Source organism: Hemiscyllium ocellatum, chromosome 34 (assembly GCF_020745735.1).
Source record: "Hemiscyllium ocellatum isolate sHemOce1 chromosome 34, sHemOce1.pat.X.cur, whole genome shotgun sequence".
Classification (NCBI taxonomy): Eukaryota; Metazoa; Chordata; class Chondrichthyes; order Orectolobiformes; family Hemiscylliidae; genus Hemiscyllium; species Hemiscyllium ocellatum.
The window spans coordinates 8,951,170-8,968,195 of NC_083434.1; the positions used below are offsets into that span (position 1 = coordinate 8,951,170).

Consider the following 17,026-nt stretch of genomic DNA (forward strand, 5'->3'; position numbering starts at 1 on the left):
ATTTTATAGGGTTAACAGGGCTGTCTGTGCTGTAATCACATTTGGTACTTTGGTCAATTCCAGATGATTTATTTTGATTTCATTTTTTTAAATCAGATTTTGCAGCAGTTATATACAACTGAGTAGTTTACTAGGCCATTTCAGAGGATACTTAAGAGTAAAACACATTGCTTTAGGTCTGGAGTCAAGTGTGGGCTGATAAGGTGACTCTGGCAGATAACAGTGAGCATTGAATACATTCACTGCTCACAATGGAGTCTCCTCGTCATTAAGGAAATGAAGTGTAGAATTGGTGACTCCTTCGTAGAACACGTACGTTCCGAGTACTTTGCAGAACACCCATGTTCTGTCCACAAAAACAATCCTGACCTTCCAGTTGCTTGCCACTTCAACACAATCACCTGTTCCCTGGCCAGCATCTCTGTCTCAGGCTTGCTACAATGCTCACTCAGTGAAGCTCAGTACAAGATGGAAGAACAGCACCTCATTTTCCGCTCAGGAACTTTACAGCCTTCAGGATACAACTTTAGGGCTAACCCCACACACCAGGCCTTGTCATCTCGTCGTCTGCTATTACGCACATCATATTGTTAGCCACTAACAACCCCCAATAATAGTTATTCACTCTCCTAGCCTGCTTGTTATCCATGTCTTTGTTTTTGTCTCTCTTTGAGCTCTATCACTACCTACTGTTTACTCCTTGTCCTCTGACTGCCCACCATATCTTCTGCATGAAAAGCGACATTTTCCTAGCTACCGTCATTTCTGAGGAAAGGTCACTGGATCCAAAATGTTAACTCTGATTTCTCTCCACAGATACTGTCAGACCTGCTGAGCTTTTCCAGCAATTTTTGTTTTTGTTTCTGATTTCCAGCTCCTGCAGTTCTTTTGGTTTTTATTAATGAATGAGATTTTTGTTGATACCACTAGGCAAAGGTTTTATGATCAATATAAAACTAGATATTATTTCCAGATTTATTAATTAATTTTAATTCTCTCATGAGTGGATTTGAACTCATATCCCCAGAGTACGAGGTTGGATCTCTGGATTACTAGCCCAGTGCCAGCACCGCTGCCAGAGTTCCCGTTGAATTTCTTTCCAACTGTATGAGCCATTTTATCCACGTCTGGAACTGGAAATCAATACTATAATTGGCGTGCTGACACTGATTGCTGTCCATGCAACCTTGAAGTGGCTGCACAAATGCAATGTTGACCATCACCTCTCTGGACGTTGTTTAAATCTGTGTCCTTTCACTTTAAAGGCTAACAGGGCTGTCATGTTATAGAAACTTATCATCAGAATGGAGTTGAATATTTAGTTCAGATTGAAATTTGTTGTCAACATTTATTTAGTTAAGCAGTCCATAATTGATATGTTAAAAAAAACGTCACTACGTCCACAGGTATGTAAAGGAAGAGGAGTAATCATGGGCCCTTGCATGTAGGAACTAAGACCTTCACAGTTTTTAAATAACAAATGCAGAATGTCTAGCCTTATACTGCTGCTCTGAAATTTTCACAAACTACACTCTTTCTCCAATATAATGTATTTCCTTAAATGCTCCCAGCAAACCCCTTTAATTTGGAGAGACTATAGTGACATTTGACTTAAATCAGTTCTACGTCAACTGCCCAATATCTTATCAATCTCCTGAGTTTTAGTAAGCTGAAATCAATTCTTTTGGTTTAGAATAACTTTTTTATGGCTTCTCTCTCCTGTCATAAATCATCACAAATTAAACCAATACCAATTAACATTCCAGGAAAAACACGTTTGTTTACAACCAGGGTTTCAGAAAGACTGACCTAGACCGACACTCCTGTCCTTTGGCAGGATCCAGTTGGGAAAACTAGAACGTACAGTGTAGATACTAGACATCAGGCCAAGTCTGTATGGAGACTCCATCTGAGTCTCCTCCCCTATTTCCTTATTTAACTGTATCACCACAATCCTTGAGTCCCTTTTCCTTCATATCCTTATCCATGTCCCCTTAATTGCATTTGTGCTGATTGCCACAATTATTGTCTCTGACAGTGAGTTTCACATGTTCAGCACACTCAGAGTAAATGCTTCTGAATACTTACCAATTTTTATTTCTTGGTGACCATCTAATATTTGATGATCTCTAGTTGTATTCCTCTTCACAAATGGAAATACACTATCTTTGTGAGTGTGTTATTGAAACATTTCATAATTTTAAAGACCTTTATTAGGACAGTCTTCAACTTTCTCTTTTCAAGAGAAAGGAGACTGAGGCAGTTCATCTTACTTTCGTAAGTATAACCTTACACGTTTATTTCATCCTTGTAAATCTTCAATACATTCCCTCAGTGTCTCAATATTGTCTTATAATCTAGAGACCAAAACATTACACGGTGCTTGAAGTGTGGTCTATCCAAGATTTGGGATGCATTTAGCATAGCTCCTCCATTGTTCACTTCTATCCTGCTAGAAAAGTTACCCGAGACTTGGTTTGCCTTTTATGTGGCCATCCTAACCTATGCCGCTACTTTTTGGAAAAAAAGGCAGTAAGTGCTGGAAATACTTAGTTCATAACCTGAAATATTGCACTGAGTTTTTTCACTTTTGGCAAAGACTTTTGATTGAAGTTCATGGCTGGTAGTCAGCAATAGCACATGTCGACTTTTCTCAACCAATTCCCCACTCTTCAGCTCTTAATTATGAAGGTGACCCCTTGGGTGACCAGCTGATGCTGTCATGTGACAAAATAGACAGAAGTGCTCGCTTACACATTCCCAGCATACGTAACCTTCGGTCCCATCATAACATTATATACTGCCAACTTGTGGAAGCTTGGATTTAACATTAATTCAGTTTAGGTCATCATTTTGATTTGGTTTGAATGGTAAGAGAGCATTTTTCTGAAGTTCACTCAGATTTTTTGTCAAAGGCGAAGGCAGAGCTTGGGCTTGCTTTCTTAATGCAAACACTGAACAGAAATCAAACTATACGTGGAAAATATCATGATTAGAGGGAGAGGCAATGAAAGATTTGATTATTGAGCCTTAATCCAATGCAAAGCAAAATTTCCATCCAACTGTTTCACATTCTGTATCTCCTTATACTGATGTATAAGGTGACGATTCTTAACAAGGTTCACGTTCACATTCATGTTACACTGGCTCCGCCACTCTATTGACATCAGACACATTTAATGGGTAGAAACAAGAGGTTCTGCTATAGATTTCAGAAGGAGCAGATTGGTCAGTTCTGGCTCCCTAAACTCCTAATAATTATGCCTGACAAGAAATAGGTGTATTGACTTCTATCATGCAATAAATCTTCTGTTTATCTAACAGCAGTGCCTGTTGTGTAGATATTTAATAGTCTTTCTACCACAAACCCCTGAATAGGTCCAAGACAAAGCAACAACAAAAGCAGTGAACTATCTCAAGCAACCCTGACCCTATACCACATACTGGTAGAGGTAGCAAATGCCACACAGTATCAAAGGTGGTTAATGGGGAAAATACTATATAGTTACAGCAATGTGGACCTGACAACCATCACAAAAAGAAAAATTCAGAAGAAAAAAAGCATGCAAATCACTCTAACAATTTACGAGCATTGCTACTTTTAAAAGGTACAGTCAGTTAGCTGCTGGAATGCAAGCTCAGCTCTTCAAAGACAAAACTTCATTTGGAAACTAGTCGGAAATGCTGGGGCCATGAGTTGTGATGAGGAAAAACGAGAAATGTCCATCACATTTAGAAAATACAGAACCCTGGGTGAATGTGCTCTCTATGGGGAACAACTGAAGGTACTCAAAGGTAAAATTAGATATCCCTAGGAGAAAAATTACAAAATAATGTACAAAGACGAGAAAGAAAAGGCAAAGAGTACAAAAGAAAGTTCTCAACCCTCAGAATGAGCATAACCGCCATTGACAATCGACTCATAAGAGGATGCTACAGTAAGGAGCAGTGAAAGGGACAGAAAAGGTATAAGATAGCCAGGAAGGATCTAAAGAGAGAGCTAAGAGCAGCGAGAAGGGGACATGAAAAGTCCTTGGTTGGTAGGATTAGGGAAAACCCAAAGGCTTTCTATAGGTATGTCAGGAATAAAAGGATGACTAGGGTAGGTATCGGTCCAGTCAAGGATAGTAGTGGGAAGTTGTGCGTGGAGGTGGAGGAGATTGGAGAGACACTAAATCAATACTTTTCGTCAGTATTCACTCAGGAACAGGACATTGTTGCTGATGTGAATATTGAGTCACAAGTGATTAGAATGGATGGCTTTGAGGTATGAAGGGAAGAGGTCCGGGAAAAACTGGAAAGGGTGAAAATAGATAAGTCCCCTGGGCCTGATGGCATTTATCCTAGGATCCTCTGGGAAGCTAGGGAGGAGATAGCAGATCAATTGGCCTTGATTTTTATGTCGTCATTGTCTACAGGAATAGTGCCAGAAGACTGGAGGATAGCGAATGTTCAAGAAGGGGAGTAGGGACAGCCCGAGTAACTATAGGCCAGTGAGTCTCACTTCTGTTGTGGGCAAAGTCTTAGAGAGAATTGTAAGGGATAGGATTTATGAACATCTGGATAGGAATAATGTGATCAAGGATAGTCAGCATGGTTTTGTGAAGGGCAGGTCGTGCCTCACAAACCTTACTGAGTTCTTTGAGAATGTGACCAAGGAAGTGGACGAGGGTAAAGCAGTAGATGTGGTGTATATGGATTGTAGCAAGGCGTTCGATAAGGTACCCCATGGTAGGCTACTGCAAAAAGGTATGGCATTGAGGGTGCATTAGAGGTTTGGATTAGGAATTGGCTGGCTGGAAGGAGGCAGAGGGTAGTAGTTGATAGTAAAGGTTCATCTTGGAGTGCCGTTACTAGCGGTGTTCCACAAGGATCTGTTTTGGGACCATTGCTGTTTGTCATTTTTATAAATGACCTGGAGGAGGGGCTCGAAGGCTGGGTGAGCAAGTTTGCGGATGATACGAAAGTCGGTGGAGTTGTGGACAGCGAAGAAGGATGTGGCAGGTTACAGCGGGATATAGATAAGTTGCAGAGCTGGGCAGAAAGGTGGCAAATGGAGTTCAATGTAGCTAAGTGTGAACTCATTCACTTTGGTAGGAGTAACAAGAAGATGGATTACTGGGCGAATGGTAGGCTACTTGGTAGTGTGGATGAGCAGAGGGATCTTGGTGTCCATGTACACAGATCTCTGAAAGTTGCCACCCAGGTAAATAGTGCTGTGAAGAAGGCATATGGCGTACTGGCTTTTATTGGTAGAGGAATTGAGTTCCGGAGTCCTGAGGTCATGTTGCAGTTGTATAAGACTCTGGTGCGGCCTCATCTGGAGTATTGTGTACAGTTTTGGTCGCCATACTATAGGAAGGATGCGGAGGCACTGGAACGGGTGCAGAGGAGGTTTACCAGGATGTTGCCTGGCTTGGTAGGAAGATCGTATGAGGAAAGGCTGAGGCACTTGGGGCTGTTCTCATTGGAGAAAAGAAGGTTTAGGGGAGATTTGATAGAGGTGTACAAGATGATTATGGGTTTAGATAGGGTTGACAGTGAGAACCTTTTTCCGCGTATGGAGTCAGCTGTTACTAGGGGACACAGCTTTAAATTAAGGGGAGGTTGGTATAGGACAGATGTTAGGGGTAGATTCTTTACTCAGCGGGTTGTGAGTTCATGGAATGCCCTGCCAGTATCAGTGGTGGACTCTCCCTCTTTATGGTCATTCACGCGGGCATTGGATAAGCATATGGAGGTTATTGGGCTAGTGTAGGTTAGGTAGGCTTTGGTCGGCGCAACATCGAGGGCCGAAGGGCCTGTACTGCACTGGATTTTTCTATGTTCTATGTTCTATGTAAAAGAAATTTAAACCAGGGCTACAGATTGGGAAAGTCCTCAGTTTATTTCTGCTCAAAATAAGTAAGTTCAAAGAAATCTAGTGAAAGTCTATCAGAAGAACAAACGCCAGGGAAAAAAATAATTTTAACTGCATAATAATTAATTTAAAAGAACAGGTAGAGGAGCAGGTAAATAGATTGTGTGTGAATTAATCCTCAGTTTAAATGCAGTTGGTACCATTCTATTTTGCTGTGTTCTTAAAGAAGCAGCTCACTTTGGGGTCAAGCTGCAATTATGCTAAAACTGAACCAAGCAACTTCTCAACACTGCTGCAGAGAAAATGTAAAATGCTCGTAAGAGTGCAGATTAATTTTGGAATGCAAGCTCTGCTGTTGTGAATTCCTTGTTATTGGCCTTATGAATGTAAAATGATGTCATAAATGCACAAGTCAGTCCAATGGTCAATATTTTTAATCGATGGGAGATGATTACCATCAACCTAACAGCCAGGACCTGTGCTAAAGAACACCCAAACATTCAGACTATTCTCATCCATATTAACTCTAAGACTACATGTTTGGTGTTAATCAGGATATTAGAGCATCGAAAGAAGCACTCAGCCCATCAGGCCTGTGCTCAATACAAAAACTCTTTGAGCTATTTTTGTGAGGTTAGTCGTGATGTTTACCAATGTTAAATATTAAATGACGTAAAACTGATCTTCGAACACAAGCACAGAACTCAATTTCTAGATTCTTTTTTAATAATAATATATCGAGATTCTGTGATCTGACATTTAATCTTTTAAATCTGTAGCTGGCAAATATGATCCTGCCTGAAGATGAAAACTTTCTTCTGCTATTCCGCCGTGAGACTCCATTGGACAATAGTGTGGATTTCATGCGGGTAGGTAACCAGCCTCTGGGTTAGAAACGGAGGGTGATTTATGCATAGCCGATAGTAAACTGTGGGATAAAACTCGAAAAAACTGGGCACATAATTTATTCAGGCATTGAGTTAACAAATGCTGTAACACTCTTCACTTATTTATTACATGAGAGCAGACTGATTTTCTTTTGAATGGGCTCACCCCAGGGCCATAGTTAGTGTAAAAGTTAGTTCTTTGTGCTATGAAGCATTCACATAGCTCCCCTCTGAACCCTTTCTAAGGTCACTAAAACACCATCACATGGGTGTATCAGAGCTGGGCACAATACTCTACATGTGGTCTGATCAGCTACAAAATGCTTTGATTTATATTTTATGGATCTATTCATAAATCCCACTACCGTGTTAGTTTAACTAATGTTTCTCTACTTTGAACATGAAGCTACAATGATCTATGCATAAAAACACCGAAACCTTTTTCTCAATTGATCCATTTCAGTATTGTGCCTTATAAATTATAAATGTACTTTGTGTTGATCCACTGAAAATGCTTGCTCCTATCAAAGTTAACTGCTATAGCCCCCTCCCCTAGCAAAGTCTTTTTGTATGTAATTGCACTCCCCTACCATCTAAAATCTTGCACATCATCTGCAAGCTGCCTGTACATGAAACACTTTATTAAAGATAGTGAAGGGTAGAAGTTTGAAGAGCAATCCCTGGGCAACAGTCACAGTAATGTGACTCCAAACTGAACCACATTTACCAACTGCAGCTTTTTAGTAAAAAGATTCGAGTTAATTGCTTATAAAATGTCTCAAAATTCCATTGATCTAACCTGTCTTGGAATGAGTTTTTGATGACTTGTCAAATCAAATGCTACCATTAGAATTTTGAGTCTGTGATGTTTGTATTCAAACAATTGATGCCCTTGTGTATTCTTATGTCTGTTGTAATGCTACTCTTATATTAATCCACAATATGACTTTTGCCAATCAAAAACAACAAATAACCATGGTATCCTGCACATGAGCAAAATGCAGGAAGCCCTGCAGGAAGTGGACTTGTGTTGACATTGGTGAAGTCAGAATCAAGTTTGGTTCTAATTCTACCCCTAAGGTATACATGAACACTATCACCTACAAATAGTCCTGCAAGTTGTTCAGCAGCATGAATTAGAAATACAGTATATCTTTATTTCTTCATCACTGGGTCAAAGTCCTAGAACCCCCTACCTAACAGCCCTGTGAGAATACCTGGCAGGGAGAGGACAGGAAGGGATTCAAGAAGGTGGTTGGTCCATCACCGTCTTTTCTAGAAATGTTAAGGATGGGCACCCACTTCTGGCTTTGCCAGTGATGTCCAATGAACAAAAAAACAGCTTGCACCTGTATTGGGAGAAGTGGAAGACATTCCCCAATGCTTATCCCTGAGACAGCGTGACTATATTAACAGTGCTTTTTATGGAACTTGCTCAACACAAACTGGCTGCCATTATTTTCTGTATTACAACAGGAATGCTTTGTTGGATTTTGAATTTCCTGAGGTCATGAAAGGTGCTTTATATGACAAGTCTGTTTTTAAACCACCATGAGTTAGCATGAACTACACTTTGGTACGCAAAGTTGTACTGGAAAAATCAAAAGTGCAAGGTCAATGAATCCAGATTCTGATTTCAATGCCTTACTGTAAAAGATCCAAACTGACTGAAATTGTTTTCAGAGTGATCTGTCTAATCTTGATTCAAGGTTGTCTCATTCAAATTTCTGTTGATTCAATCCTTTTCGCGCTGAAGACTTACTATGTTGTTCTAATTGTTTAACATGGCTCAAATTACTAAATTAAAACAAAATGATTTCATATCAGTAGTTGTTCGGACACATTTTGAGAAATTTGTGGATTTCAGTCAAATTTAATAATAAGTCTTGAAGTCATTGGTGGTTGAAGTGATAATTGGACCAAGAATTAAGATATAATCACATTGGAAGTCAATGCTTAATGGATGATGCATGACTCCTGCTGTGTACATCTATTGTAAGATTATAAATCTGATTGGTGCTGGAGTCTCCAAAACAATTAATTCCCCTGTTGTCCTTTTCAGATCTGGCGTAAATATGATGCAGACAGCAGTGGATATATTTCAGCCACTGAACTCCGAGTAAGTCACCTCTTGAGAGGAAACACAAATGTTATTCAAGTGATAGCGTGTTATGTGTAACATTCTCCACTGGAAACAATTTTTTCACAAATTAGCTAGTTAGTGGCTAGAGGACAGGTTCTCTAAACTGGATAGCCAATAGAAAGTTGTTCAGGTCTGGTTCAAGTTAAAAATCACATAACACCTGGTTATAGTCCAACTGGTTTATTTGGAAGCACTAGCTGTTCAGGTCTGGCTCATGAGAGAAATGCCCTGTCTGTCTATTTTAAACACTTCAAATTAGAAATGGCTTCACTAGCCAGGCTAACGTGGTGATGGAGATCCTCCCCAGGGTATTTCTAGCTGTAGCCATGGCCAAACATGTGACAGAGTCTTATCAAGGTCTAACAGAGATGCTAATGCATTGGCCGTCTGTCGGGGGGCTTCCAGCGGCTAGCCTAGTTTCTGACAGCTTGGAGGACGCACAGGCCATCTGGAAACTTCCAGCCAGCCTCTGACAATAGGCCTAAATGTCCCATTAACTCTAATCAATTATTTATCCCTCTTGCGGGTGGTAGCTCTTCAGCCATCCCACTTTCAGAAAAATGGCCCAGGGTGGGATGGTGCCAGAAAACCAGCATGCCTGCCAATAGCATATATGCTGCTTTTATACTCTCACCCTGTGACCCTGATTGATGTAGGAGCATCTTCCTCTCTGTCCCCTCATTAGATCATCTGTGATTAACAAAATGTACAGGAAAAGAGCCCTTCAACCTGAGCTGTGCCTCCATGTTGGTACTTTCATTTTAATGAGCAGGTTATGGGTTCAAGCCCCCACACTGGAGATTTGTGCACGAAATTTAGCTTCACACTTCAGTACAGTCCTGAAGGAGCACTAAACTGTTTGCTATAAATTCTGTGTCTTACAATCTTACACTCACAACCACCTGATGAAGAAGCAGCGCTCCAAAAGCTAGTGCTTCCAAATACACTGGTTGCACTATAACCTGGTGTTGTGTGATTTTTAACTTTGTACACCCCAGTCCAACACTGGCACCTCCTCATTACCCACACCGCACCAACCAACCCAACCATCCCGTGGTTGAACACTTTAACTCCCCCTCCCACTCCGCCAAGGACATGCAGGTCCTTGGCCTCCTCCATCGCCAGACCCTGGCCACACGATGCCTGGAGGAAGAGCGCCTCATCTTCCGCCTAGCAACCCTCCAACCACACGGGATGAATGTAGATTTCTCCAGCTTCCTCATTTCCCCTCACCCCACCTTACCTCAGTCCCAACCCCCAGATTCAGCACCGTCCTCTTGACCTGCAATCTTTTTCCCGACCTCTCCGCCCCCACCGCCTCTCTGGCCTATCACCCTCACCTCCTCTCACCTATTGTATTCCCACCACCCCTCCCCCAAATTCCCTCCCCCCTACCCTTTATCTCAGCATGCCTGTCACACCAGCCTCATTCCTGAAGAAGGGCTTATGCCCAAACGTTGATTCTCCTCCTCGGATGCTGCCTGGCCTGCTATGTTTTTCCAGCATCACATTTTTCACCTCCACATTATGCACTGTCAGAGGTTCTATCCATCCTCTTAAATGAGAGGCTCCATCCGTCTCCATGATCACCTGGCCCAGTTTTGAAGATAATCAGAATTTAGAATCTCTACAGTGTGAAAACAGGCCCTTCGGCCCAACAAGTCCACACCGACCCTCCAAAGAGTAACCCACCCAGACCCATTCCACTCCCCTCTCTTTATTCATGACTGTTAAATTGCAGGATGGGCAACTTAGCATGGCCAATTCATCTAACCTGCACATTTTTGGACTGTGGGAGGAAACTGGAGCACCCATAGGAAACCCACGCAGACATGGGGAGAATGTGCAATCAAAGCCAGGTCCCTGGGGCTGTGAGGCAGCAGTGCTAACCACTGCGCCACCATGCCGTGGTGGTAACCACGTGTTCTCCCAGACGTGCTGGTTAATATTTATCCTTCAACCAGCATAACATGCAAATACTATGTAACCATTTGAATATGTTAAATCTGAGATCTTCCTCTGCACTGATTGAGTGTCAGTTCTGACATTACAACAAAAAAAGGCAGTTCAAAATTCGTGAATCGTCTATAAGGCAATTTGGTCTGAGGTCATGAAAAAATTGTAGTCATTCACCTTTCAGAACAAGTTTTATAATTTATGATGGCTGCTTTATCTTTTAAAATTATAAACACTAAATAAGTAATAAAGATCTGATTATTCTTAAAAAATAGAAAATTAACTCATTTAGTGCTTAAAATGTATTTGTTCAGTACTATTGTACTTCTGTGTTTAAAATAATTTGTTACAGTACCATTCCTCTAATTCTCTGTTTTACGACTTCATTTTATAACAGGATAATATGTTGCAAAATTAGGAACCTATTGATTTGAATCTTGTGATCTGTGCATTATATATCCTCTAGAATTCCTAATACATTACATTGGGTTAATGGTCAATACATAGCATTTATGATCAGGTTGTAGGCTTTATGGTGAATGCATTGTACTTGTGATGATTGCTTAGAGTTTATGGTTAGCATACAAGTTTACAGTCAGTATGGAAGTGTTACAGGTCAGTGTGCAGAGTTTATGGACAGGGCAGAAGATGCGTGACTCAGTGCATAGGATATATGTCTCAGTCACAGCATTATTACAGTGCAGGAGGAAACCATTCTCGATATGACCATTGCTTAAATCAATTCTCCTGTCTTCTCCCTATAATCCTACATAATGTTTCTTTTCAAATAGAAGGCTATTCCCATTCAATACATCAATTGAACCTGCCTCTACCATACACTCAGGCCGTGCAATCCACTTGCTATGTGACAATTTCTCCTGTTAACACTGGGGCAGTGCCTTGTGAATCAAGCCTTGCTATTCCCAAATCTTAAAGTTTTTTTCTCAACTTGGACACATTGTCCCAAACTTACCTGACATTCAGATTAAGATTGATAGAAAGTATGGGCCAATTTCTTAAAAGAATTAAAACAAGAATTATTATTTTTTGCAAGTAATTGGGCTAATGCTACAGCTAAGAGATGTAAACCATTGGCATATGACATTACTAACTAAACTCCTTATATATTTCTCTTTACACAGAGACACAAGACAAGTAAATAAGGAAAATAGTTTACTGGCAGAGATAGAAAAACTGGAAAGTCAGTTTAGTGATCTTTGTTTTCTGGTTTTGATATTGAGATGATCCTTTTTAAGCTGCCTGAATACCTTGTTTAGATGTCTTTCTCTAGTTTGTAAAAAGTACAGAGTGACTGATAGATTCACTTGGAAAATGTCTCTGATGCATCAATTCAAAAGCTTGTAGTAACTGCTGCAGGAAAAGTACTGCAAGAAAAGCATTGAAGATTTAAGAGAATAGACAGCTTCTGGGCGCTGTATCTCCCTCATGTGTTCCCAGATCCAACCAAGAACCAATTACACAGTTGTCAGCAAGCAAAAGGTCTCGGTCATTGATAATTGTCACTAATTGAAGTTAAAATCACACAATACCAGGTTATAGTCCAACAGGTTTAATTTGAAGCACTAGCTTCACAACCATCTGATGAAGGAGCAGCGCTCCGAAAGCTAGTGCTTCCAATTAAACCTGTTGGACCAAAACCTGGTGTTGTGTGATTTTTAACTTCGTACACCCCAGTCCAACACTGGCATCTCCAAATCATCACTAATCAACTTCTTGTCACCAACAAGAACTACATCGGTGCGCACCCTCTGCCCCATATTGCCTGCAATCTGAACTTCAATTCCTGCTTGTCCAAACAGTTCTTTACAATGCCTATCAGGTTACTTGCTTGCAACATCCATTTCAAACTCTTTTTTTAAACTTTTCTTTCTTATTTCTTAAAAATGCAAAAATGAAAACCGTGGTCTTGTGCTCGTATCTTATGCTTCTATTGCCAATTATTTAAATCAGTGTAATACAGCATTGTAAATAATTTTTAAAAAGGTTAAAATAGCAGAATAATCTTTCTTTTTTATGGGCTTTGAAAATGCTCTTATTTGTTGTGTAAAATCCCTTTTCTGCCTGGACTACAGGTTCGGGTCTTGCTCTGTGTACATAATGGGTGTGCTTTAACCAACCTTCTTTCTTTCAGTTTCTATCATTACACTTATCAGTCCAACAGTTGCCTTCACATGTGCAAAGGTCCATCCTTGGGTGCTTGATCTGCCAAGCAAGACCTCTTCACGACATCAGTGGTTAACCAGACCATTCCTCTAAGCTGCAGGGTGGTTTTAGTGTGAAATATATCTCTCATGCCCATGGTCTCATCCACTTCAGGAAGTCAAACAATCATGGCATATGTATTTATCCAATCACCTCTCAGCTGGGGTTGTTGCCAGGCAGTTGTATCTGCCTTTGCCCCTGCTCATCTTATGGCCTTCTTCCAGTTTAACCCACCATTTATTATTCAAGGCTTTCTTGAAGTCGCATTTGTTATCAGGCTCAGGTGGAGAATAATAAATTCTTCCAAATTGTCAAAAAAGAAAAACAGACCTTTTTAAACCTTGTTCCACTATAATAGCAAATCATAAGCTGTCCATTGTATATTTCTTAAGTCATTGTTGGCTACCTTCCTTCAGCCTCCCTTTATCCATTCCCTGCACATGGGATTACCAACAATATATCAGTACAAAACACTAACAGAAATTAGCACATAAATAACTGGCACTAAAAATGACTAACTAATTACTATAAATTGTAAGGAACAGAGTTTAAACTCTATATAAAATATGCAAGGGGTTGATCTTACAATTCAATATTTATTTGATAATTTTCATTTCCTTTTCAACAGTCTTCCTCAGTTGAGCTGTTGTCCAGGTCTAGGAGTGCATGACATTTTAATCCAACAGTTTACAACAGAATACTATGTTACTTCAATTTATATAGGAATTGACTGTGTATTTCTGATTTAGTTACAATATAACTGAGTTAAATTGATTTTATCCTTTTTCTGCTAAAAAGATTTAAATCTAACGTAATTTCCTAATTCAGCAAATTAGTCAGGAAGAGTAGTAATGTCATTGATTGGATGGGATAGAGACTAAAGCTCTTGAGAGAAGTCTTTAAATCCCACCTTGAATTTAAATTCAAGGATGAATCTTGACTGAAAAGCTAGGCTTAGTAATGATGATTATGATAGCTATCATTGGTAATTATTAAAAATCAATCTAGGTTAATCCTTTAGGAAAGGAGATCTGCTGTCCCACATGTGACTCCGGATCCATAACAATGTGATTGACTTTTATTTGTCCTTGAAATAGGAAAGCTGCTGATTTTAAAGGCAATTAAGGATCAGCAACAAATGCTGGCATTGCCAGCAATGCCCACATTCTCTAAAAGAATAAAGAAACTGGACTGTCAGTTTGACCAACATACTGGCATTACAAAGGATGCTATGTAATTGGCATGATGCTGACAACCTCATAAAAATTAGATTGGTACAAATTCTGCATTTACCAGAGTGGAATTACTTTTCCCTGCTCCATTTTTCATTGAAATACAATACTTTAATGAACAAAGTGCTATTTTAACTGGATGTTAGGCAGTTAACTTTGTTTGGTCTGTTTGATGAACAGAATTTCCTGAGAGACCTATTTCTTCAACACAAGAAAATGATTTCAGATGCCAAGCTAGATGAATACACAGACACGATGGTGAGTATCCTTGTTAGTTGTTGCAAACTCCACCTAGTGCAGACAAAAAAACTTGTTGGTCTTTTTAAAATCAATGTTGTCTTCAATGTGAGCACTACAATTCCATTTATTCTGTAATTTTGCATATATCTGAACCCAAACATTTTTCTGCAATTTCTTAATGATTTAAGTATGCTCTTCAATGTATTTCTAACCAATTTGGACATGACTGTTTACTTTCTTTTCATGTAGTGGATATATTAGGTTGGATTTGAAAATCATGCCTGTAGATTTGTATGTCAGCTGATAGTGAATGTCTTTATAGTGAAAGAGTTGTCTGTCTATAATTGGAAATAGAGACACATTGTCCTTATCATTGAAGCTAACACAAATGAGGACCAGGTATAGTTTATTGATTCTGATGAAGAGTCATTGGACTTGAAATGTCAACTCTGCTTTCTATCCACAGATGCTTTCAGACCTGCTGAGTTTCACCAGCAATTTCTCTTTTTGTTTCACATCTCCAGCATCCACACTTCTTTGTTTTGTTGTTTATAAGAGACTGAATTTCGCTAATTTGTTCCTTCATCTAAGTTAATAACTAGCCCTAATTGTCCCTCTTATAAATACCTGTTATAGTGTTTTGTGTTGCAAAGGAGAGGGAAGCAAGCAGGTTTCTCTAGAGTTTACATTTTTGAGCAGATTGCAGTGAGACTGAGTCATCACTTTTCCCCTTTTTAACTTTAGGGATGCCTATGGTTTGGGACGAGTCAATACAATGAGGGGCTGGAATGCACAATAAATGACAGATTTGTGATTTGTTTATCAAACAGACTATATTTCCTTCTCCTCAGAACTGAGGTCAGTCATCACAACACAATTGCTGCCCTGACTGGCATCAGTTAACTCGGCACACGCTACAAAATTGAACCCAGGGCTTCCTTGGTTTGCAACCTTGGGTCTACACCAGGCAGTGAGTTATTCAGCTGTACCGCTAATGGAGCCAATTGATTTTGTGTCATGTGAAGCTCACAGTGGTGATTATTTATGAAGCAATGATAACACATTTCCCAATAATGTCTGAGGTACTTAAATCATTCAAGCTATTTGCATAATAGCTTCATGCATAGCTTTAATTGTGGTTATTGCTAATATTTCATTCACAGCATTTGCAAGAGGTCTATGGTAGAATTAAGTTTAGAAAATTATATCTGAGTATAATTTAACATTTTGAACAGAGATGCAAGAAGCTCCTATCCACCACCCTCTACCTTGTTGAACTTGTTCTGACATTGAACGATTTCTTTAACTCCACTTGTCCTTCAACTGAAAGGTGTTGCTATGGAAATCCACGTGGGTTCTAACTATGACTGTCTTTTTATGAAATATATCTTTGCTGCAGCCCCAGTCCAGCTGTATCATTAATGTGTTTTCCGGCTCTCCCTATAAACTGAAAAACGCCATATTTTTCAGGCTGACAGGAATGTCATGAGTGGTGTGTCTGAGAGATCAGTGCAGGTGCATCAACCGTTTTCAATTTATATAAACGATTCAGATGAAAGGACTGAGGATATGGTAGCTAAATTTGCTGGTGACACAAAATTAGGTAAGAAAGTGAATAATGAAGAAGACATAAGTCTGAAGATGTGCAGGATAGATGGATTGGCCATGGCGGAATGCAGTCGAAAAGTGTGGCAGGAAAAGCACAGCAGGTCGGGCAGCATCCAAAAAACAACAGGTGAATCAACATTTCAGGCATAAGCCCTTTATCAGGAATGCAGGGTTACAGGGATAGGGTTGCTCTGGGTGGGCTGTTCTCTGTAGGGGTCAAAGTGGACTCAATGGGCCAAATGGCCTGTTTCCATACTTTAGGGATTCTATGATAAGGAGCCTGTAAAGGGATATAGATAAGCTATTTGAATGAGCAAAGATCTGGCAAATGGAATAAGAAATTAATAAGTGTAAAATTGTCCATCTTGACAGAAAAAATAAAAAGGAAGATTGTCTAAATGGTGAACTGTTGTAGAGTTTTCAGATGCAGAGAGATCTGGGTGTCCAGGTACGTGAATCACAGAAGGTTAGTATGCAGGTACAGCAAGTAATGTGGAAAGTTAATAGGATGTTATGTTTTATTGTGAGGGGTATGGAATTCAAAAGTACAGAGGTTATGCTACATATACAGGGCATTGTATACTCTACAGTTCTTGTCACTGTACTTACCGATATTAATTTGTTGGTGGCAGTGTAGAGCAGATTTATGAGACTAATATCAGGAATAAGCAGATTGCCTTATGAAGAAAAGCTGGTCAGGTTATCCTCTGGAGTTTAGAAGAATCAGAAGTGACTTAATTGGAACCAAGAAAATCGTGAGGGGACTTGACCTGGTGGATGGTGAGAGAATGTTTCCTCTTGTTGGAGAATTTAGAACTAGGGGTTGCAGTTTAAAAATAAAGGTCCCCCATTTAAAACAGATGAGGAAAGAAGCATT

General features: G+C 39.8%; 1 protein-coding gene across 1 annotated transcript in view; it reads left to right on the forward strand.

Annotated features, from left to right (window-relative positions):
* The window catches only part of scgn (secretagogin, EF-hand calcium binding protein), a 60,238-nt gene that overhangs the window by 21,760 nt on the left and 21,452 nt on the right, over window positions 1–17,026 (forward strand). The window contains exons 4-6 of the mRNA XM_060850012.1: window positions 6,640–6,729; window positions 8,810–8,866; window positions 14,482–14,559. Of these exons, the coding sequence (XP_060705995.1) occupies window positions 6,640–6,729; window positions 8,810–8,866; window positions 14,482–14,559 (225 nt within the window). The remainder of the gene's footprint in view (window positions 1–6,639; window positions 6,730–8,809; window positions 8,867–14,481; window positions 14,560–17,026) is intronic.